Source organism: Vicugna pacos, chromosome 7, assembly GCF_048564905.1.
Source record: "Vicugna pacos chromosome 7, VicPac4, whole genome shotgun sequence".
Lineage (NCBI taxonomy): Eukaryota > Metazoa > Chordata > Mammalia > Artiodactyla > Camelidae > Vicugna > Vicugna pacos.
The window spans coordinates 19,957,194-19,978,510 of NC_132993.1; the positions used below are offsets into that span (position 1 = coordinate 19,957,194).

General features: G+C 48.9%; 2 protein-coding genes across 16 annotated transcripts in view; both read right to left on the reverse strand.

Annotated features, from left to right (window-relative positions):
• Positions 1-2,744: 2,744 nt before the first annotated feature.
• LOC102544648 (carboxypeptidase A1) lies at positions 2,745-18,217 on the reverse strand. Of its 4 annotated transcripts, none has more exons than XM_072965404.1 (10): positions 18,008-18,217; positions 10,669-10,750; positions 10,002-10,235; positions 9,655-9,756; positions 9,038-9,139; positions 8,751-8,861; positions 8,021-8,111; positions 7,305-7,504; positions 6,690-6,774; positions 4,672-4,951 (listed from the first exon to the last, which is right to left on the reverse strand). In XM_072965404.1, exons 3-10 carry the CDS (start codon positions 10,116-10,118, stop codon positions 4,764-4,766), a joined length of 996 nt encoding a protein of 331 aa, XP_072821505.1. In that variant the 5' UTR covers positions 10,119-10,235; positions 10,669-10,750; positions 18,008-18,217; the 3' UTR covers positions 4,672-4,763. The 4 variants fall into 4 exon arrangements, with proteins under 4 accessions (XP_072821506.1, XP_072821505.1, XP_072821507.1 ...); XM_072965406.1 differs by lacking the exon at positions 18,008-18,217 and adding an exon at positions 12,483-12,512; XM_031674115.2 differs by lacking the exon at positions 18,008-18,217 and adding an exon at positions 11,239-11,303.
• Positions 18,218-20,385: 2,168 nt separating this feature from the next.
• The window catches only part of CPA5 (carboxypeptidase A5), a 34,377-nt gene continuing 33,445 nt past the window's right edge, over positions 20,386-21,317 (reverse strand). For all 12 annotated transcript variants that reach the window (XM_072964488.1, XM_072964487.1, XM_072964486.1 and 9 more), the window contains 2 exons: positions 21,164-21,248; positions 20,386-20,708 (listed from right to left, as the gene is read on the reverse strand). In XM_072964488.1, coding sequence (XP_072820589.1) covers positions 20,521-20,708; positions 21,164-21,248 — 273 coding nt within the window. In that variant the 3' untranslated portion in view covers positions 20,386-20,520. The remainder of the gene's footprint in view (positions 20,709-21,163; positions 21,249-21,317) is intronic.

Below are 21,317 nucleotides of genomic sequence, written 5' to 3' on the forward strand. Positions count from 1 at the left end.
AATTAAGCAACTCATCCTGAGTTGGTTGAGAAGCCACTCTGCTCTGTGCTTTCCACTTTAGGTGGGCACAGCCATACTCTCCCTGGTCATGCCTCCAGCTCAGCAATGAAAATGTAACTTTCTCTTGGCTGTTGGCTTCTCTTCCCGCCTCTTCATCTGAGATTCCACTGAAAGCTTTGCTGCTCTGCCTGCACGACAAGCGATGAGCATCAGGGACTAAAACATCTGCTCCTGGGAACATGCATTTCCACATTCCACTGTCTGTGTCTGGTCACCTATCTTGAAGACAGATGCTCCAGGGTTTCTGAGGTCCATTTTTTATTAATGAATACCTAATGAGGTATCACTTAAGGAATGAGAGTTACAAACTTTTCATTAGGTTGTAAGGGGAAAAAGTAGGCTGTTTTCCTGATTGACTGAACTATTCATTCAATAAAACCCTATTGACATGATTTGTGTCTGATCTTCTCTTTCCTTTGTGATGATGTTTCTGAGTTAGGCTGAAACATAAATGTGTGAACTGGCTCATGGCCACAGACCTGGGCTTCATTGGAGGAAGTGGTGGCAAATCTCTGTGCCTCAGTCCATATTAGCAGAGCTCTTCTTCCACTGCACTCTTCTAACACTATGGCTGAACACACCCCTGTGGTTAAGCAGAAGACTTTTAATTTTCTTCTTTTAGTTTGGCAGTAAACATTTGGCAGTCTCCATCCCTGGGGTCGTTAGATGCTGCTCACAATTCTGAGTTGCCAAATTAATGCAGATCCTGAAAGCTTTGGGGGAGAATTCATTACCCTTTGACAGTTTTTCAGATCTGGCGGGTGCTCTGTGCTTCTTTCTCCCTTCACCTGGCCAATTTGAATGTTATGGTTGGTCATGTCAGTTTCCTGTAAGGAGCATCTGGGTCTCAGTGTGTTCACAAAATGATGTTTCTGACCTTAGAGTCCTTAGAGCAAGACTCCGTCTGCATCTTCAAATCCACCTAGTCTCACTTGCCTTTGCAAAACAATTGCTGAGATGATGAATAGCCCTGCAGTGGATGAGGGACCAGTGAGGTCATATCTGGATTGTATTCAATGACATTTCAATTTTAACTTTAGGCCAAAGCCAGAAAGCTCAACATGCATATCTTAGATATTCAAGAGCCCACCCGGAGGATTCTCACGGACCACCAGTGGCTCACAGGCCACACTTGAGAGCCACATATAATGGTCTAAGAACAAAGTAAAATGAGTTAATTTAAAGATTTTTGAAAAGCCCTGATGAATAGGCATTAGCACAAGCAGTACCCCAGATTGCTGCGGGAACTGAAGGTGAGAGAAAGGGCTCTTAGGAATTGTTATCTGATCTACTGCAGAGTGCCTGGGGAACAGCCCCCAACCAGGAGACATGCATACCCCTCCCTCGGTAGAATTGCTGTTGCTTCCAGCTCTATCTGGAGTGCAGATTTTCCCCAAAATAAGACAATCACATTGTTCTGGGCAATTGCAGAAGAAATGAGTTTAGACAAATTATAAAAGAAAATCTGGGCACAAATTAAGATGACCATGTGGATGTTTGATTTTAATAACAAGTTGATATTAGATAGCTTTACTCACAGGTTATGTGGTGTGTTTGAAATAGCTTCCCCCTTCTACCCCCGCGATTATACAAGCAAGAAATTCAGAAAAGTATAAGGAGGAAAACCGCCAGCACTGCCTAGAGGAACCACAGTTATTATTGGGGAATACCTCCTTCTCGGCATAGCGGGTGTATGTTTTTCAAACAAAAATGAGACTCATAATGTACTATTTTGTAGCCTGCTTCTTTTTTTTAACAACTGTATGGGAAATATAAGTCACATACCATAAAATTCACCCATCTTAAAGATACAATTCAGTGATTCTTAGTAAATTTACAGTTGCTCAACAATCACCACATTCCTATTTTAGAGTATTTCTATCATGTGGCCACCTTCTTTCACTTAGTATGTTGTGACCATTTTTCCATATCAGCGCAGATCACAGTGGCTTCACAATATTCCACTGTGTAAACGTGACATAGTTGTATCAATACTGCTGTCTACTAAGTTCTTTTCCTTTTAAAATTTGTATTATTTTGACCTTGTACATACATGTATATGAACTTGTCTGAATACTTTTATAAAATAAATTCTTCCAAGTGGACTTACTGGGTCAAGGCAGTGTTACGTTGAAATTTTTTATTTATATTGCCAAATTTTCCTCCAGGAAGGTGGTGTAAATTTATCCTCCCATGAGCAGTATATGACAGGTCTTATTTCTTCATACTCTTGATAACACTGAGTTGTCAGTCTTTTTATTCTTTGTCGATCTGATGGGAGGAAAATAATATATTTATTTTTCTTTAATGTGCAAAAATATCAGAGGATCAGAATCTTTCATACATTTATTGACTTTTTGTGTTTCTTCTTTTGGGAATTGCCTATTTTTCTTTTGAAAGGTTCATCTTTTTTTTTTTTAACCCCTTCTACTTATTAAAGCTCTTTATCTTTCAAAGTTATTGTTCATATACTCTGCGTTACTTTCTAAAATGATTGTTTCTTTTTTAGCTTTATGTTTTTATTTATAAAATTAAAAGTTTACCCATAGATTTGTAAAAAATGTCTCTGCAAACAAAATGTAAAATTCTTCCTATACTTGAAAATACAAAAAAAAAAAGTGTTAGTGACTTCCATGTCCCTATTTAACAAGCATTTTTTAAGTGCCTACCGTGTGTCACATACTTGGCCAACCAGGAGGAACTGAGTGTTGAACAAAAAGATGCAATTGCTGCCCTCATGCAGTTTTCTTTCTGATGCTTTACTCCTTGTCTTTTCCGCTCTCTTAAGACTCTTACTTGTTCAGAGCCTTACTTTGTAAACTACAATTCCAGGAATTTAAAATAACTTGCAAGCCTACAAAATACAGATTATAAAGTCCATGAGTTCTCTAGTAAATATTGAGAACATTCATTCAACAAATACCTATTGGGCATCTGTGTATTAAGTACTGTTGATGATTTTAGAGATTGAATGTCAAACAAAGTGGTTCCTGCCATCAAGGACTGCAGTTTATTTTCACTTAAGCAATTCTACCCTTAAAGCCTAAGTAATCCAGTTTTGTAAAATGATATATTGTCTTGCTAACTTAGTTTCGTTTTTTTGTTTATCAGTCTTTATTAAACAAAAAATAAGATCAGTTGTTTTGGGTTTTTTGGGTTTTTTGCCCAAACTGAGCTGTTACAGTGGGTTTCAGCCTATCTACATACATTGAAGAGAAATGTTTCCCAGAAGATAACTTGAAGGAAGTGTCATAAAATCCTTAGATCATCTTTCTACAAAGACTGAAACACCACTTTACCTTGCCTTATAAACTTATAATACATATAAGTTTATGTACACTATATGTATAATCAGCCTCATTCTTCTAGTTTTTTAGAATGTTTGGTAGAAAAAAAATAAGTCCAAGATGAATGGAATATAATGTATAAAAATTTTGAATCACTATGTTGCATACCTGAAACTAACATAATATTGTAAATCAACTATGCCTCAATTTTTTTAAACTAAAAATAATTTAAAAAATAATCTCCAAGATGAAAATTCCCCAACGGGCCCTTTAAAAAAGGGATTTGACCTTAAGGCTACTTTATGTGTAAAAGACACAAATTTTAAGTCAGGGAAGTTGGATGCATTGTGACACCTCATCTGGCTGATTCAGAGAGAGGCTGCCATCATTACCCCAGCTCCCCTGTTCGGGGAGCTAGCAATCCACCCCACAGCGACTTCTCTGGGAGTAACCCCCTGCTCCACAGTCACACTTTAAGAAATTTGGAAGAAACAGAGGGTAGATTCTTGCTTTGAAAAAAAGTTGAGATTAACCCTTATGTGTTGCTATTCAAGCTACCAAGTGTGATATCACAGCCATCAATATCACCAAGCCAAAGGAAAGGAGCCAAATTCTAGGACATACGGAGGTTATCAAGAGGAGAGCCTTATGTTTGAGAAATTTTGTGAACGATAAGGTGTAGTGATGGGTAGAAGAGGAGAGGAAGCAGAGACAGTGTACCAGGAGACGCTAGAAAGGATGTGGCAATGAAAAGTAAACTACTTCTGTTCCCAAAGGCAAAGTCTTTGTGATATGCTACAATTAATCAAATGTCCTGGGACTGCTGTTTCTTCTTTATCTTCAGTAAATGATTCCATTTAACCCAATTGTTTTCTTCCAATTTAATTCCGTAGTGGGAGGCCATATTTTGCTTTATAGAAATTTGCTTTGCCTGGCTGCAAGATCGATTTGGGACAACAGTGGCCACCAGGATTATTCTGTGTCATACTCAAGGTTATTGCTTTTGTAGATGAATGGATCCAACTAGCTAGACTATTGTACAAGCTGAATTCCTCACCGCTGCAGGGTGCCGGGCATTTGGTCAGCAGCTGTGGCTGCTGCTTGCTACCAAGGTATGAACAAATCACCCCACTGACGGGCTGAGCTCAGGGTGGTCTAATTAAAACGGACGGCACTTGGATACAACTTCACAGGACCTTGGAATGCAGGGGAGTTTAAGGGTCATCTAGTCCAACCACCCACACGTTTCCAGCGAGAACTGAGGGAACTAAATCACTTCTGCCTCAGCTTGAAAAGGCAGACATGCCACATGCCTTCTCACACACAAGCCCCATTCTGTTCCATGTACACTCAAACTTTATTTGGTTGCCCAGGTGGGGCTGGAGAGGAGGAGGAGAAGAGCGCTGAAGGACCAGGTCAGTAGGGGTTATTCAGCGTGTGCTCCATGATGGTCAGAAGTGCCAGCCACGTCTCCTGGGCCGTGGGGATGATCTGGGAGGCCGGCAGCAGGAAGCCGTAGCGCCCAGTGTCCCGGAGCTCAAAGGTGAAGGAGTACTTGATGCCCTGGTTATAGGTCCAGTCAATGGAGCCTCCACTGGCTTGGTCTGGGGCAGGAGCAGAAATGGGAGAGTAAAGGTCATTCACTTGGAAACATATCCATGGGCCGGGTTAATGGTCCAAAGCCCAGAGCCTGGTGCAGTGTTGACTGGAGTCAGCATCTGCTAAGTTCCTGCTGTCCATCAGGCAGCCTGGCTTACTCCCAAGAAGTGCCCTGAGGGGCACAGCCCAAGAAGCCAAGAGAGGACCAGCAACAGTTCTCCTCTCACTGCAGGAAGCAAGAAAGTTCCCTCAATTTTGAAAGCTCTGCTGAAAACCACCTCCATCTAACAGCCACTTGGTCAAGCCCCCAAATACACTAGAGTTGCCCACTTGGGTAACCAGGATTGTCCTGTAGGGCACGGGTCTGGAGGCAAAATGCAAGGGCCAGAGGCAAAGCAAAAGGCCCTTGTCTGTCTTTTCCAAGGAAACTTTGCCCAGATTTGCAGTAGTAACGAAGCTGCTGTGGAATTGGGCAGGGGAAAGAGATATGGCTGCAAATTAGAATTTAACTTGACAGTACTGAACAAAGCAGGGAACTATATTCAATATCTTGTAGTAACCTTTTATGAAAATGAATATATGTACATATATTCATGACTAGGACATTATGCTATACACCAGAAACTGACATGTCATAACTGACTATACTTCAATTAAAAAAATAATTGAAGAAAGCAAAAAACTTTTGACTTATGGTTGAAGCAGTTTCCAAAGAAGGCCTGGAGTCCAAAAGCAAGGCCAGCCCCAGGTGAGACTGTGACCCACTCCTCTTCCAAAACTGGGCCCTCCGGGCAGGAAGTCTATGAGGTCCTCTGCTTCTTCAGTACTCTTGTCTCCTGTGAGCCACAAACCTGCCGCATCCCCCCAGGGCCCTAAAGAACCTGCCCCCACCCCACCTTGTCTCTGCTGCAGTCTTCATGCTATTCCTACTATTTCTGTAACATGCCAGGACACATGGTAGGGCCTTTGTTCTAGAAGATTCCTCTGTCTGGAAGACTCCTCTTCAAATAGCCTCTTAGCTCCATCCCTCATCTCCTTCAGTACCTGCCCAAATTTCGTGCTCTCAATGAGGCCTACCCTTCAGCCAGCCCGCCCTGCCCCCCACCCCTCACCGGGACTCCTGGGTCCCCTCACCCTGTCCTGGTAGCAATCATGCTGTATCACTTCCTTATTCATGTTTATCATTGGTCTCCCTGGCTAGTATGGAAATTTCCTGATCTTTGCTTATTTTGTCCCCAGCTAACTGTATCCCCAGCACACAGAACAAGGCCTGGTGCCTAGTAGGTGTTCCTCAGCATACGTTGACTTAATTCCATTTTGATGTAGCAGTGCTCCTGGCAGGGGCACTGCATGGATAAGTCAGCTGGGCAAAGACAGGACAGAGTCTCTAGCTGAAGGGCGTTGGAGGAGTATTTTTTTCAGCTGAATTCCTTGAGGATCTACAAAGGCAAACGGAACTCTCCGCCCACTCCATGCACGAAGCTGGACTTAACTTCAAGACGGGGGACAAGAGTTCCCAGAGGAACTGAAGTGTTTGTCTGAAGGCATCGAGGAAGGCCGAGTTCCCGTCAGGGAAGGGCCCCACTGCCCCCCACGCCAGCGGTCGTCAGGCACAGCTGGGGCTGTCCTCCTCGCCTGCGCTCCCGGGTCGGAGTGCCCTTGGCTACTTCCTCCAGGACAGACACTTTGGGCAGGAAAAGCCAGCTGAGCTTCCTCCCACACAGAGACCATGCACCTACTTACAGATGGTTGTGATGATGCTGCCGTACTTGTACTCAGTCCCGTACAGAGAGCTCAGGGCGGCAACAGCAGACTTAGCCACCTGATCCTGGAGAAAATGCCAAGCAAGATCACTTGTCATGGCCAGCAATACCAGGCGCCCAGAACAGCAGGGCCAGGGGGTCCTGGGGGCTAGCAGGGTCAACCAGGAGCTCGCACCCTGCAAAAGCGGGCCCCCAGCAGAGAGCACAGAGCCTGTCGGGCCCTGCAGGGTCAGCCCTGGGAATTCAGCAGCCCCATGATCCTATGGCCCTGCAGGATGTCTGGCTGGTACTTCACTGCCCTTTGGTCACCCTACAACTCCAAGTGTAGACTTTGCGGGACAAACTCAAAGTCCAGCCCTGCCCCACCCATTGATCTGTCATGTGACAGAAGTGACTCGACCACTCTGTGCCTCAGTTTCCCAGAAGGAATGGCTAGTCTGCCTTGCTGGTCTTCCCAAGCCATCAGGGTCCACGGGAGAAAGGGGTGTTAGGCACAGTATAGGCCCTTGTGCCTTAAGCTGGTTTGATGGATGAACACCCAGGCCTGCTCAGAGATGCCTTTGGGACCAGAGGGCAAGCGGGAGTCAGCACATACCAGCTCATCCTTGTCAGCGGGTGATTCTGTTTTGTAGCCATAGGGATAGAGGAGGAGCTGGGAGTAGCTGTGGATGGAGAGGAAGGCCTTGATGTTCCCGTGGTCGTTCACAAAGTCCACGACAGACTTGACCTCCACTTCAGAATTAGCAGATTTGCCATGGTAAGTCTCAGAGCAGGGGCTGCTGCTGGCTCCCGACACTGGGAGGGGAGAGGGGTAGTTGGCATTCCTTATACTCAAGTAGTGTGGCTCCCATGGCTTCTGGTATTTGAGTGAAGTTCAGGGTGAGGTGAGATGCAGGAGGGCTCACCCCTGCCCCAGATTAGGAAAGGGCAGAAGCCCATTATAACCTGGGGGTCCTGCCTCCCTCCCCAGCAAAGGTCGGACAGAGCTGATGGACGTACCCCGGGAGGTAAGGGCTCCTCAAGTGAGACTAGGTCTTGCTGTAAAGTGACCAGGGAGGGAAGGAGCCCAAGTTATGCTAGAAAACCCCTAGAACAGTTTCAGACCTCAGTTCCACTGGGCAGGGCTTTCTTTTTAGAGACAAGGGACAGGCATATCTCAGAGCACCACCTTCCTCACTGAGCTCCTTGGAGGAGAGGTCGACGTTCCCCATATGCCCCCACCGCTAGGGCCGGAAGGGGGTCAGGGAGGCAGGACAAAGGACGGTGAGAAACCATTCTGGGGTGTCCCATTCAAACCACGATGGGCCTTACTCCCAAAGCCAGCATCCCAGTTCCTATTGGCATCCACGCCAACACAGGAGGAGCCCGATGTGAGGGATCGAGTCTTGCGCCACAATCGATTCTGAGAAAGGAAGAGTGATCAGCCACCTCACAGCGGCCACAATGGACACAAAGAGTCCTGATCCGAAGCCTGGGTGTGGACACAGTGGGGGATCAGAAACCACTTTCAACTGACTGTCAGGGAGGAAGATCTGCAAAGAGAGTGCTTGGCTGAAGGAAGACAGAGGGGACAGCAGACAGCATTTGGCCGGAGGTTCTACTGGTGAAAAGTGAAGAAGGCATGTGGCATCCCCGTCACCCCTTATACAGCTGATCCGTAGCATGTCATCCCATAAACATAAAGAGGAACCAGGAAAGAAGGTCTGGGCAGGGGGTCTCCACTGGGGCCAATTCTGTCCTCCACACCTGGACATTTGGCAGTGTCTGAAGATGTTTTCGGTTGTCTCAACTGGGGGGTTGCTACTGGCATCTAGTGAGTAGGTCAGGATGCTGCCTGCACAGGACAGCCCCCCCCCCCCCCGCAGATGATTATCTGCCCAAAATGTCAAGAATGCTGAGGTCAAGAACCCCTGGTCTAGGAAGACAGGTCTTTGTGCCCCTCCTTCAACCTCTGTGGGGTGAGATTAGGGGTGAGTAGCTTGTGGGGCTCAGAGGCCAGAGGCCAACCCTGCTTTCCCAAAGAACAGGAGAAAGTCTGTACCTTGCTGTGGGTATAGGCAAAACCATCAGGGTTGGTGACAATCTCCAGGAAGATATCCATGTTGTCAAGAATGGCGGTGAAAGCTGCATCCTGGCCATAGTCTTCTGTGATCTGGTGGGGGGGTTAGGGAGCAGAGGGGCAGAGTGGGCCACGCCAGGCATCTGCCATACTAGAGCAACGGATGACTGCCCTCAGCCTCCCTCTGTGGTCATTGCTTCTAGATGGAAAGCAGATGCCAGGGTTTCTGTGGGCCTTGGAAAAAGGTCTCCTCCTCTCCCCAGGCTTACCTTCTTTGCAAACCAGACCCCGCTGGCCTGGGTGATCCACTCCCGGGAATGGATGCCCGTGTCAATCCAGATGGCTGGACGGTTGCTTCCCCCAGTGCTGAACTGGACGAAAAGAACAGGAAATAGTTCAGCTGGGGCCCTGTCCTTGAAGAGGGGCACACCTGGGGCCAGAAGCTACCTGCTCTCTGGTATCTCAGGTTGAGACTGTTTGTGGGGCCATCACTCAGGTGGGATGTCAGGGTGGGTCCACAGAAACTGCAGAGCCTGGCCTCCTGTCCTCAGCTCAAGCTTGGAGCAAGTGTGACTCAGCCAGACTTTCGGGCCCTGACTTTCGGGTCCCGATGCCAATACATAGTTCTCTGTCAAAAGTCACGAACAAAACATTTTACCTGGACTACCAGGTTTGGGATACTTCCCACAATGTGACACTTGACTAGAAACACCTAGAAGTTTAAACTATGTGTGTACAAGTATGCACACACCTATGCTAGCACAGGGAGTCCATACAACAGTGTGTTCTCTGTAACCCTAGATTCACCCACAAGAGCCTATGCACAGATGTGGGTGCCCATTCTTGCAGATGTGCCCACGTACATCCACACACAGGCGCCCATTACCTTTAGCACGTAGATGGGACGACCTTCATAGCTGTTGCCGATCTGGAGCTTGCTGACAAGCTGTGGGTTCTCGGCCACCAGTAAGTCCATGAAATCATAGATCTGAGGGGGCAGAGGAGCAAAGGATGCCTTCATGGCTTCCAGGCACCTGCATGCCTCCTTTAGCAGCTCCATTAGTGAGCCTGCTGTGGGCCCTGCAACGCAGAGGAGCCATGGCCCAGACCACCAAGGCCATGCGGAGACAGAGCAGGTGCCACGCACACCTGGGCTGGCCCTGGCTTTGGAGCATTCTGCCAGTCTGTCCAAGAGCTTGCTGCTTGTGGGGAGTGGCCCAGGGGGTCCCTCACCTCCTCCAGGGTGTGGTAGGTGTCATAGTTAAAGGTCCTGGTGGAGCGGGCCCGAGACTGGGAGGCAAACATCTGCTCCTGCTCCTCGTCCAGCAACGACTGCACGTCCTCGATCATGATTCTGTATCTGATGCCATGGGCCTCCAGGAAGACTTTGACAGCCTGGATGCTGGAGAAGGGCACTCGGACGTCGATGGGGAACCCTGGCCGGGCAGGGCCCCGCCAGAAGTCCAGCTGGGGAGAACAAGAGCCGGCACTGTCTAGGCCAGCTGGGAAAAAGCCTGCCTTGGGAAGGGGTGTTGGAGCCAGAATTTCCCATATAACTGGGGATGGGGCATGGGTGTTAGAGGCAGAAGATGAAGGGAAACTCTGGGCACTAGACAAAGTCCAGTTTGGTTAGGGAAATGGCCCAGAAAGCAGAGTCGAGGGGCTCTGAGACAGCAAGGCAGAAAGAAATACTGGGGAGAGGGGAGCTCTTTTGCTCAGGTTCTGAAGGGCAGCAATACTCTGGAACTGAGGGGTTTAAGTCACTTCCTAATAGGGATGAGTCGCATGGCTCCTTCTTGGGTGGCTGGTGAGAGAGAGCCAAGGCCCCAGTTGGCCCTGGGCAGGTGGTGGCCTGGGGTGGGCCCCACTGGCCCTCAGGGTGGCTCCCACTTCCTCTGACCTGCAGATGCTCCAGGTCCTCCAGCTCCTTCACCGTCTGTACCTGAGCTTCATCAGCCACAGAGATTCGGAGCACCTGGTGCCTGGGCAGAGCAGGAGGGCAGACTGAGGGCCTGAGCTGCTCTTTCTGGCCACACACACTCCCCAGGTGGGAGGACGGCGGCAGGCAGCTGGAAGCCCCAGGCTGGGCCTCATCCTCTGTGCTGAGCAGGGGGAAGTACAAGGGACCCTAGCAATGAGAGGCCTGGGCTCCTTGGAAACTTCCAGACACTGCCGCTGTCTCCATCCCAGTTTAGACTCTTTCTCCAAAGCCAGACAGGCCTCCTCCTGCCTCCTCTCCTGAAAATTCCTCCTCAGAGCTCCAACTTCTCTAGGGTTTAGGAGATTGTCCTGAGAGACCGGGCCCCTTATCAGCCCTGGACCCCATGAGCCTGTCTTCTAGGATGGGCTAGTCTGCTCCTCTCTGGCCATCTTCCCATGCAGCTGTCTGTCCGTCTCCTCCAGACACTGGCTAGGGGCTGAGTCCTCCCTATCTCCCCTCTGAGACCCCCCGTCCTCTCCATGCTCCTACCCAACAAAGTCCTCTTTGCCAAGGACAGCCCCCAGCAGAACACTCAAAATCAGCAGTCCCCGCATGTTGCAGCCAGTTGGGAAGGTCAACTGAGGCTGAGAGAGGGTCCTGGGGCCTTTTAAACTCTCCCAGGATAGAGGTCTCCTGGCTATGCCCAAGAGTTGTCCTCCCCCTGCACCTGGGCCCTATCCCACGGGGATGGAGGGGTGGGAATTCTGAGCTTGACACCTTCCCACCCTCCCTGATAAAGTTTCAGGGAACAGGGCAGCTGGAGAGATAAGCCAGGCCTAAACCCCATGGCCATGAGGGGCCAGCCTGGGCCTGAGGGTCAGCTGGGGCTTGAGGCCTCCCAGCTGGAACCCTGTTTGCCACAGCCCACAGCCTTGCAGCCCAAAGCCCCTGCCGTCCTGTCTACTGACCTGGCCGGGGAGAAGGAGCCAGCACTCTGGAGTGACCACACCAGCCAGGGGTTCGTGTAAGGTGTCCCCTTCTCCCGCTTGCCTGGGCACCAGCTCTTTTGTTCCTATGACAGAGCAAGCTGGAACCCTCTGCCCCCAGCCAGCTCCCAAATTTGCTGGCTCCTCACCACACTGACTTTGTCCAGGGCCGCCTGACCCTTAGAACACAGCCCCTGGAAGGGAACTTCCCAGCCCCACTCCCATCAGTCTCAGTGGCCTTGTGGGAGTCAGGCCACAGCAGCAGAAGCAGAAGTTTCCCTCTACCCCCACTGCTCTGGGGCTCTGGGATTAGGCTGCCCTTGATGGGAACTGTAACCAGATGTCATGTGAGTAGAAAGTGTGGTGGTGGGAACCAGGGCCAGAGCCTGGTGGGACTGCACAGTGTACAGGAGGAGCTGGAATTCACAAGGGGAATTTGCTCTGGCTCTGGGTGCTGATCTCATTGCAGAGACATCTACACAAATCCACCCTAATCCATGGGGCCCCAGCAGCTCCCCAGCACCCTCTTGGGGCTCTGCTTTGTGTCAGGGCCTCAGGCTTGGGCACTGACAACAGCCAAGGCATCTCTTTCTGGTTTCCATCTGTACCCACCCCCGACCCGGCTAACATTCCCAGGCCAAGGCAGGACGACCCCATTACATTTACTCACAACCCTCTCCTGAGCATAGCTCTGGGAAGATGATAAAACACTGAATCCATCCTTAACACATGCTGAGCCTCCATGAAGACTGTTCCTTTCTACCTCAGCAGCCCTGCCTGTCCCTCCAGACCCCAAGCACAGCTTACCTCCTCCCTGAAGCTTCCTCTGGTTTCCTTCTCTCTCACATATCTGCCCCTTCTCTGAATGCTCATCCCTTTGATCACTCACGCTTCTGGGCTAAGTCCTGTGCTTCACCCTGGGATGATGCCCATGGCAGACTGGTCCCTGGTCTCAGGGAGCTCATGGCCTAACGGGGAAAACAGAAGTAACCAACAAATGCATGTTCTCTCAGGTTTTCCAAGAAGCTATCACCAAGACTTGATTAAACATGCAAGACACTCATTGGGCCGCTCTCTTGCTGTAGGAGACCTGAGTAGGGCATTTTCTCTGATATGGAGTGAAAAGTACCAGTAGGGCTATGGACTCAGCCAGGCCCATCCAAGAGTGTCTAGGGAAGACTTTACCAAGAAGGTGAAATTTGACCTGGATGTTAATGACTGGACTTTGCCAGGCCGGGAAGGGAAGGAGTGTTTATCACACTATTTGCTGCTTGAACACAAACTCCCATTTGTTTCTCTTTAGCTGTTCCTAGAGTGTTATTTCTGTCTCCTCAATGAGACTATACATTTCCTAAGACCAGGAACGGTGTCTCACCCATCCCTCGTATTCCCCCTCATCTCTTAGTGCCCTGCAGTGCTCTCAGACTGTTCAAATTTGTTCCCCACCAGGAAAGAAGGTTTTGGAGAGCCTTTCTTTACTTTGCATTATGAAAACAGTATTTCTTTTTTTATTTCTAAATCAAAAGCCGTTCCACAATTTTGAACGTTTCATGCACACTACACATGTCGAGGTGGGTGTTGGCTAAGTCTTGGGCCTCTTGTGAATTCCTTCCTGAAAAGACAAGCCCATTAGAAAAAGGGGAGGAGTAGAGGGAGGGCCCTGCCTCACCAAGAGGGCCTCTTGCTGCCTTCAGCCAGCAATCTAAGGTTCAAGAGTCATATAATCTATTTTCTTGCAAGGTTGGAAAAGATTAATTCAATGCCGCAAACCAAAATTAGGGCCAGCACTGGCAGGAGGCTGGAAGCACAGTGGCAGAGGAATGTGGGTCTCAGGTGGAGGTTAAGCCTAATTCCTGGGGTCCCTCCAAAGTACCTCAGGAAGCTGAAAATTGCCTCTTGGTAAAGACCAATTTGCTAAACTGGAACCTGCGGCAGAGAGCCACAGCTCTGCCTTTCTACTCATGGGAATGTTTCATATCCGTCCAAAGCAAGGGCAACGATGAGGGCCATTGGGCTGAAAGCTGGGGGAACAGGCAGAGCACCAAGACCTATTAGCATGAGAAAGAAACCACCAGGCTGGCATCTAGATTCAAGGACAGGTCACTGAGCAAGTGCCTGAGTGCAAATAGATGGAAACTGACTAGTGATCAGTGTCCCTCCCTCCTTCCTCCTGGCTGAGCAAACCCAGATTGTACGCAGGTGTCACCCCCAGGAAGGTCACCCCATTCCCAGCTCAGGGATAAATTCTAAGATGGGTTGAAGGAATCTCATTCTTTTTGCAAGTGGTTGGTTTACAGGTGGGCATGCAACCCCCTTTTGTCAATGAGATGTGAGGGGAGGCCAGGGAGGAAGCTTCTAGAAAATATTTCCCCTGTCTTGAGAAGGAGGAACCTTTCTCTGGATATTGTTAAGCCTGTTGCCCCACCTTTGGACTACATATGAAAAAAATTATTTTTATTAATTGGGATTTCTGTTATCACTGTAAAAAACACTCTGATGCACTTCCAAAGATTTTAAAGTGTTGTATTGCCAGAAGACAATAAATTTTAGTCCAGGGGAACCTCATCTGAGGTGGAGAAAGGCATCCCCCTCCCACTCTGGGCAGACATCAACCCTCGTCCTCCACTGAACGGCTTTGTGCAGTGCACAAACTGGACAGCTATTGGTGACAGCCCTGTTGCCAGAGAACACCCAAGCATGGTAAATAGAGGCTCTGGAACAATGCTTAGAGATCCCCAAGTAGGACCTAGGAAATGGGTTGTTAAAGACACACAAGAAGCAGCAGTCCCCCACGTCCATGTTAGAGATCAAACGGGGGCAGTGGATAAGGGAGGCCTTTGAAGAGCACACAAACGGGTGCAGTCAGAACGGCTGGTAGAGTAGATGGATGAGACGCCAGCTGTCTTTCTGGCAAATGTGTTTAAGGCTGTGCGTGGTACAGTGTGTGTATGGGAAGAGAAATCTATGGGAATTTGGGGCAGGCAAGTGGCAGACTGTCAAGGACATCTCTTGTTTGCCCCGCCCAGTATCCTCCTGCTGATAACAGCACATCCATTTCCCCTTAGGGCCACCCTTCCTGACTCTGAAGCCATGTGGTTCAGGTGGACCTAGCCACTCCACCCCCACCTCCACTCTAAGGAAGAGCCAACCAATTTTAGTTTTTCCCCTCAGGTTTTTTCAAGTTGGTTTTCTGTCACATGTGACTGAAAAAGTACACAGCTAACACAAAGACACTGTCTAACTTCAGAATAGAGAAAAATGGGAGAGGAATGCCTTGTGAAAGTAGACTGCCACAAACCCAGCATATGATTTGGGGCAGGTCCCTGAACATCCCTGGGCCTCAGTGTCCCCATTTATGAAATGATGGGGTTGGTCAGAATGGTCTCCATGGCTCCTTCCAGCTCTGACACTTTATGATTCTAGGATATTTGTATTTTTTACCCTCAAACAAATCACAGCCGTGGTGACAGGTCTGGGCAGGGTGGAGAGAGGCTTGCCAGGTTTGCAGGGAGATCAGAATAGAGCCACAGGGGCCCTGGGGCTCGAATGGGTAAATGTTCCCAGGGCGGTGTAGGTGGGGAGAGACTACATCCTGCAGAGGCTGCAGTAGCGGGTCGTGGGGCTGCGGGGGCATCATGAAAGGCTGGAAGGAGGAGGTCCTTCATAACTGAGTGTCCAGAAGAGCCTATTTGTTTGCTTTGAAGCTGTGAAACTGTCACTTTAAAGTAGCTAGTGGTATTTGTCCCCAGACTGGAGGCAGAATTTTTCTTTGGAGGAAGAGTCACCTGGTGAGAGCAGCACTCCAGTGGGTCTTTAGGAAAGTCGATTTAAGCCCAAATCTCAGAACAGAGATGCAGCAGAGAGAGGAACTAAGCAGGAATGTCCCATGTGTAGAAGGAAAAATGAGGAAGGGGAAGTTTGCCTCTAACTGAGACCAACAGAGGAGATGGGGAGCACTGGGTGCACTGCTACACTTGAGGGGCTGGATGGGCTGTCCCAGCAACGTGGGAGCAGGCAGAGGGTCAAAAGAGAGTGAAGGCTGCAGGGGTTTCCTCATGAAGGGACATGAACCACCAAATCCAACATCACCGATCTCCAGCATCCAATTTAGGTGCTTTATTTTTCACATTGCATTTCTCTTCTGTGTTCCCAAGTAAAATTTTGTGAGATGTCACCTGTGGTCTAGGCTATGCTTTGGGGAATGAGGGAGGTGGGCTGATGGGCAGGGGGGTAAATGCAGAGCCACAGAGCTGGGTAGGAGGGAGCAAGAGGTCGAGTGCAGACCCCAGGGAGAGGCTAGTGTGGGACAAGACAAACGAAGAGATTTGCAAACATCATCATTCCCAAGGACTGTCCCAGTCCTCGGGGAAGGAGACCCTCCGAAGGCGAACTGGCTGGAGTTGTCCTTCAGGACACCCCGACCCCAAACCTCACTCCCAAGAGGAATATGGATTCACCAGTTTGTCAAGCACTGACAGGCGCCATGTTCCCTGGTCTCTCCCTCAGCTTGTACCAAGTGTCTGCCTGGGCCTTCTTACTTTTCTAAAGAAGCTTTTTAAAATTTTATTTTATTTTTCAGTAAACTCTGACCCTGTCTGGGGTGGCCAGAGGGGAGACAGAGGAGGACGGGGGAAGTGAACAGCTCCTCACTGGACTCCGACGACCACAGCCGTTAGCCCATCACCCTCTGCCGCCTGCCCTGCCCTCACACAGGACTCTTTCACATTCCAAACTGCCTGCCTAGTTTGTTTTTTTACGAAAGCAGTAACCACAGCACATTCACTGTGGTTCTTTATAGCTTTCCATATGTATAATCACTCTTTCTCTCTTCAGTTTTTCCAGTGCTTTTTTCTTTTAAATAAATGCTCATAAATTTTACTAGTGAAAAGGATGAAAAAACATACCTTAAAAAGAGCAGTTTGTTGGGAGGTAAAAAAACGGAGAATGCAGAAAATAAAAAATCCTGTTTAGTAGCATATACCTAAGAAATAGGGGGGGGACGGGTGGAGAATTCAAGTTTTATGACTGTAATATCTCCAGAACTTGTATGTCTATGTCTTGAGCTTTTACTTGATAAACTTAAATCCCCAGCCATCACCCCACTGGGCTTGCTAAGGAGACCCCTCAGTCCTAGGATCCCTGGCTTCTCTCAGGCATTAGGTTCCTGCGGGGCCTTGTGTAAGTCAGATGATCCAGAGGCCCCCAGTCTTTACAACTGCAAAGGGTTGGATTAGAAGCTTTCAAAGGACCCTTTCATCTGGAAAGTTCTGTGGCTTTATGATTAAGTCAGTCACTTGATGAACTAGAGCAAAAAAACTGATTCAGAGGCCCCTTCAGATCCTCTTCCCCCCTCAGGGAAGCTGCAACAGATTCTGCTGGCTGCCTCCCCAATACCCATTCGCCCCTTCCTTCTTACTGACAGAACTCCAGTTTTAGGGAGCCGTGATGCGCTCAGCTATAAAGCCATTTCTCAGCCTCCCTTGCAGCTGGGCATGGCCTCCTGACCAGTCCCAGGCAATAAGGTGGAACCTGAAGTCCATGGATGGCCAACTAACGGGTTTTTTTGCCCTTTGCTCTTCCTGCCGGAATTCAGTCATGATGATAATAGACTAGGGGTCAAAATGATAGCAGTGGAAAAACAGAACAGGCCAGAGGAGTCTGGGTCCCCAGCGCATCAAGGAGCCACTGAACTAGCCCTGAACTGCCCACCTCAGATGATTTGTTACGTGACAAAAACAAAACCTTGATCAGGTTAAGACACAGTAAGAGGGGTTTCTGTCACATAACGCTAAACCTAGTCCTAATTTGTACTAGGCTGAGGAGAAAAACACCCCTTCAACAAATGTTGTGTACCTACTGTGTGCCTGACAGGAACTGAGTGAGGGTGAATCACCCAGACACGGAATCTTCCCTAGCAGGCTCTCAAACTAGCAGCAGACACAAACAACAGCAAATAAAGAAGTCAATTATTATTGCTATCGAAGAAATAATTAAAGCCTGGGGAAAGAGAATGATAGAAGATCTCCAGTGGGTGGTCCTCGAAGGACTAGTGAGGAAATGATATTGAAGGGGAAATTTTAAGAAATGGGCCATATGAAGGAAGAGTAAGAGGAAAGAATATTCCAGACAAGGAGGAGCAGCACATACAAAGGCATCTAGTTGGGAAAGATCTGAAGGAACTGAGAGAAGGCTGGTGAGGTTGGAGCTGATGAACGAGGTTCTGAAACAAGGTGACAGAGAGCTGGCCACCTTGCAGGGCCTGGCAGGGCCAGCCATGCAGTGCCTTGGGCGGGCTTTCATAAGTCAGTGAAGGATTTTAAGGAAAAAGTTACCTTTTAAGAAGACCTCCATCGGGAAGGCAGTTTCAGTCCCAACTTCTATGGGTCTGCTGGCTGCAGAGGGATCTTGTCAACGTGGCTGTGAGAACAAGTTCCTGGCCCTGGTCCTGGAGGCTTTGGGGCATGGATCAGGTTCACCCGGAGTTCAGTCTCAGGCCTGCCACTCAGTAGCTGTGTGCCTTTTGGTCACTTCCTCTCTGAGCCTAAGCTTCCTTATCTGAAAATAAGGACAGTAATAGTCCTACCTCTTAGAGCTGTGAGGAGGCAATGTATTGAATCCTGTAACTCACTTGGAACCATGCCTGGCACACAGTAAGCGCCAGAAAATAGTTCATTCTTTTCACTGTTACTGGGAAACCCATCAGGGTCCAGATACTCCTGTCTCTAGGGCAGTGCTTCTCCATCATCTGGGTCCCATCCCCGAAGATTCTGATTCAGGAGGTCTGGGGTGGCCTGAGAATTTGCATTTCTAACAAGCTCCCAAGTGATGCTGATGCCTGGGGTCTGCAGATAGCACTGCTTTAGGGTAGGACCAAGGCAGCCCCTTGGGAATATTTTGGAGAAGGATGGCTGGCTTCCCCTGCAGTAGCCACTTTCAGCCCTAATGGACAGTGGCAGAGGGTGGGAGGCTAAAACCCCAACACCCCCTAGAAGAATTAAACATGTTCCTTCTGGGAGGCAGGAGAGTGGAGATCAGTGGTTCTCAGCCTTTAAGGAGTCTCAGAACTCCTGGGGAAGACGGTAAAAATGCAGATTTAGGGGGTCCACCCCAGAGATTTTTTCAGTCTGGGAATGGAACCCAAATATCTTTACGTTAAACAGCTCCCTTTGGAGTCTGCCACAGGTCACATTTGGACAATTGGTGGCATGATGATTTTGGAGTGAGACAAACCCAAGTTCACATCTCCCTCAACAACCTTCAATCTTTGTGGCCTTTTGTAACCTTTAAAACCTCTCCAAATCATGCTTTCCTTATCTCAGCTTATTAACAAGCTTATTGATATGAGTATTTCATCTCCCCATGAAGATGAAATAAAAATATCTAAGCAAAGGGCATAAAAGTTATAATCACGGATTCTGGTATGCAAAGGTATAATTTGCTTTATTTATCAATAGCTTATATTAATGTAGCTCATAACCTCAGATTTCTACTAATAGCAGAAAACTTCAGCTTGGAAATTCTAGCTCACTCAGACCACTTCCAGCTTTTAAAAAAACTCAAGTCTCTTTTGGGAAAGTCTAGCCCGAGTCAGGATTGTTTTCTTCTCTGTCACCAGCAATTCCCCTGGAGATGATCTAGGTTCTTCAGGCCTCCTACATGGCACAGCTGGCCCTGGGCACAGGCATGCCCAATTGATGCCCACTGTGCCACCCTTCCACTAACTGGTCCAACCTCTGCTTCTTTTACAGGTTGGACAAAAAGGGGATGTATCTTATTTCCTGCTGCTTTCTTCCCCGTCTGTGATTTACAGTAAAACCCTAAACTCTGTGAGCTGCAGGGGCCGATTCATATGTACCCACAATCCTTTCCTTTTGCAAGAACAACAACAATAAAAAGTCTGGCCCTTGCAAATGAAAGTCTTGCTTTTTGTCTCAGACTTTAACAAATCCCTTTCAGCTCTCCAGTTGACCTCTTGTTCTTGGGGGTGCTTGCCTTCCCCTGAATGCAGGGCAAAGAGGCTAACTATCCTGGCTCCCGAATGATGGGGGAAGGCAAAAGTTACAAGGAGGCTTGAGGATATGGGAGAGCACCTCTTTTGTATCTCAGAATCTCTCCCTGAGATTCCATGGCTGGACTAACTTCTCAGGGCATGACAACCATGATTACTATGGTGAGGAAGAGAAAGAGGACTTCTCTCCGGATGCACAGGGCTTTGCTGTGCTGGCTCTGACTGGCTGTAATTCTATGCTCCCAAGATCAAAGGAGCCTGTGAGGGTGCCCAGGAAGAACAGGTCACAAACCAGTGACTTGTTCACTTTTATTAACAGGGTGAGAAGGATCTTCTGAGTGGGGGCCTCTGAAATGTGCACCTACTCCCTATCCAGCACAGGAAATGAAGCAGGAAGAGGAGGCGGCTGCCTGTCAGTACCCACCTCTCGCTCAAGGTGCCAGAAAAGCCAATCACTGGAGATTCACTCCTTCAGATCAAACACTGACCCTTCCAGGGTCATCTTAAAATATAAGCACCAAGGGAACAAATTGTGTATTAGTACCTCCAAGTGTCTGTTCTGGGCCCCAAGAACATTGCAAGAGGAGAAAAGGGAAGGCCTGCTAGCCCCACATCCTCCTGGACAGCTGGGGAGTGAAGAGGCATTTCCAAGGCCCCTGTCCTCTCCCCGGTGCTGAGCCCAAAAGGATGGTGGCTGCCAAGCCTGTTCAAACTTGTGTTTATTTCCAAAGAAGCTGGGGGTGGGGTAGGGAGGGGATACATTGCTTGGGTCTCAGGAGGAGCCCCAAGCCTTGGGGAAGAGGACAAATCTTCCTGCTCTGCCCCTCTGCAGTGTTGTCAGTAGGGGTGATTCAGTGTGTGCTCCATGATGGTCTGAATGGCCAGCCACGTCTCCTGGGCCGTGGGGACGATCTGTGCGGCTGGCAGCAGGAAACCGTAGCGCCCGGTGTCCCGGAGCTCAAAGCTGAAGGAGTACTTGATGCCACTGTCGTAGGCCCAGTCGACAGTGATCCCACTGGCCACATCTGTATACAAAAGGGCGAGGAAACACCCCCACAAGGAAGGGCAAGGTGTGACCACAAGGTACAGAGGCATCCTGAAAGGACTGGGCCAGAAAGCGGGCCCTGGGGGCCAAATCCCCACCTATCCCAGACCACACCAAACTTCCTGGCCCAGGCCTCAACCTGGGCCACACCCTGCTCATGCAGTCCATTCTCTGCCCCAGTAAAAAGAAAGCACCGTGAGGCCACTAGATTTAGTATATTTACCCTCAAGGAACATGACAGTAAGCCAGGCATAGGGAGCTATTAATTAATGCTGCAAATAAAAAGCTGCCTGTATCTGGGTACCACCATTCACCCTTCTATCCAGATGTGGAAACCAGCTCTGGCCCAGCCCAGTCAGCAAAGAGCCTGCACCTGCCTGACCCCAAGTTGATGTAGTGCCTGAACCAGCAACAGCCAGGGGAAGGCTCACTCACAGAGGGTGGTGCTGATGCTGCCAAAAATGTACTCCATTCCATGGACCTTATACAGGGCCTGCACCGCATTCTTCGCAAGACTGTACTGCAAGATTAAATCCAGAGGGTGAGAGGCCCACGCTCCCCATACCCCCACATCCTCAGCAGCTGCTAA

Coding starts and splice junctions, on each gene's coding strand:
- LOC102544648 (XM_031674115.2), bottom strand. CDS start 11,303: ATGCGGGGACTGCTGATTTTGAGTGTTCTGCTGGGGGCTGTCCTTGGC. Junction 9,140..9,654: donor GTCCCATCTACGTGCTAAAG/GTAATGGGCGCC, acceptor CTTTTCGTCCAG/TTCAGCACTGGGGGAAGCAA. Junction 4,952..6,689: donor CAGCATCATCACAACCATCT/GTAAGTAGGTGC, acceptor CTCCTGCCCCAG/ACCAAGCCAGTGGAGGCTCC.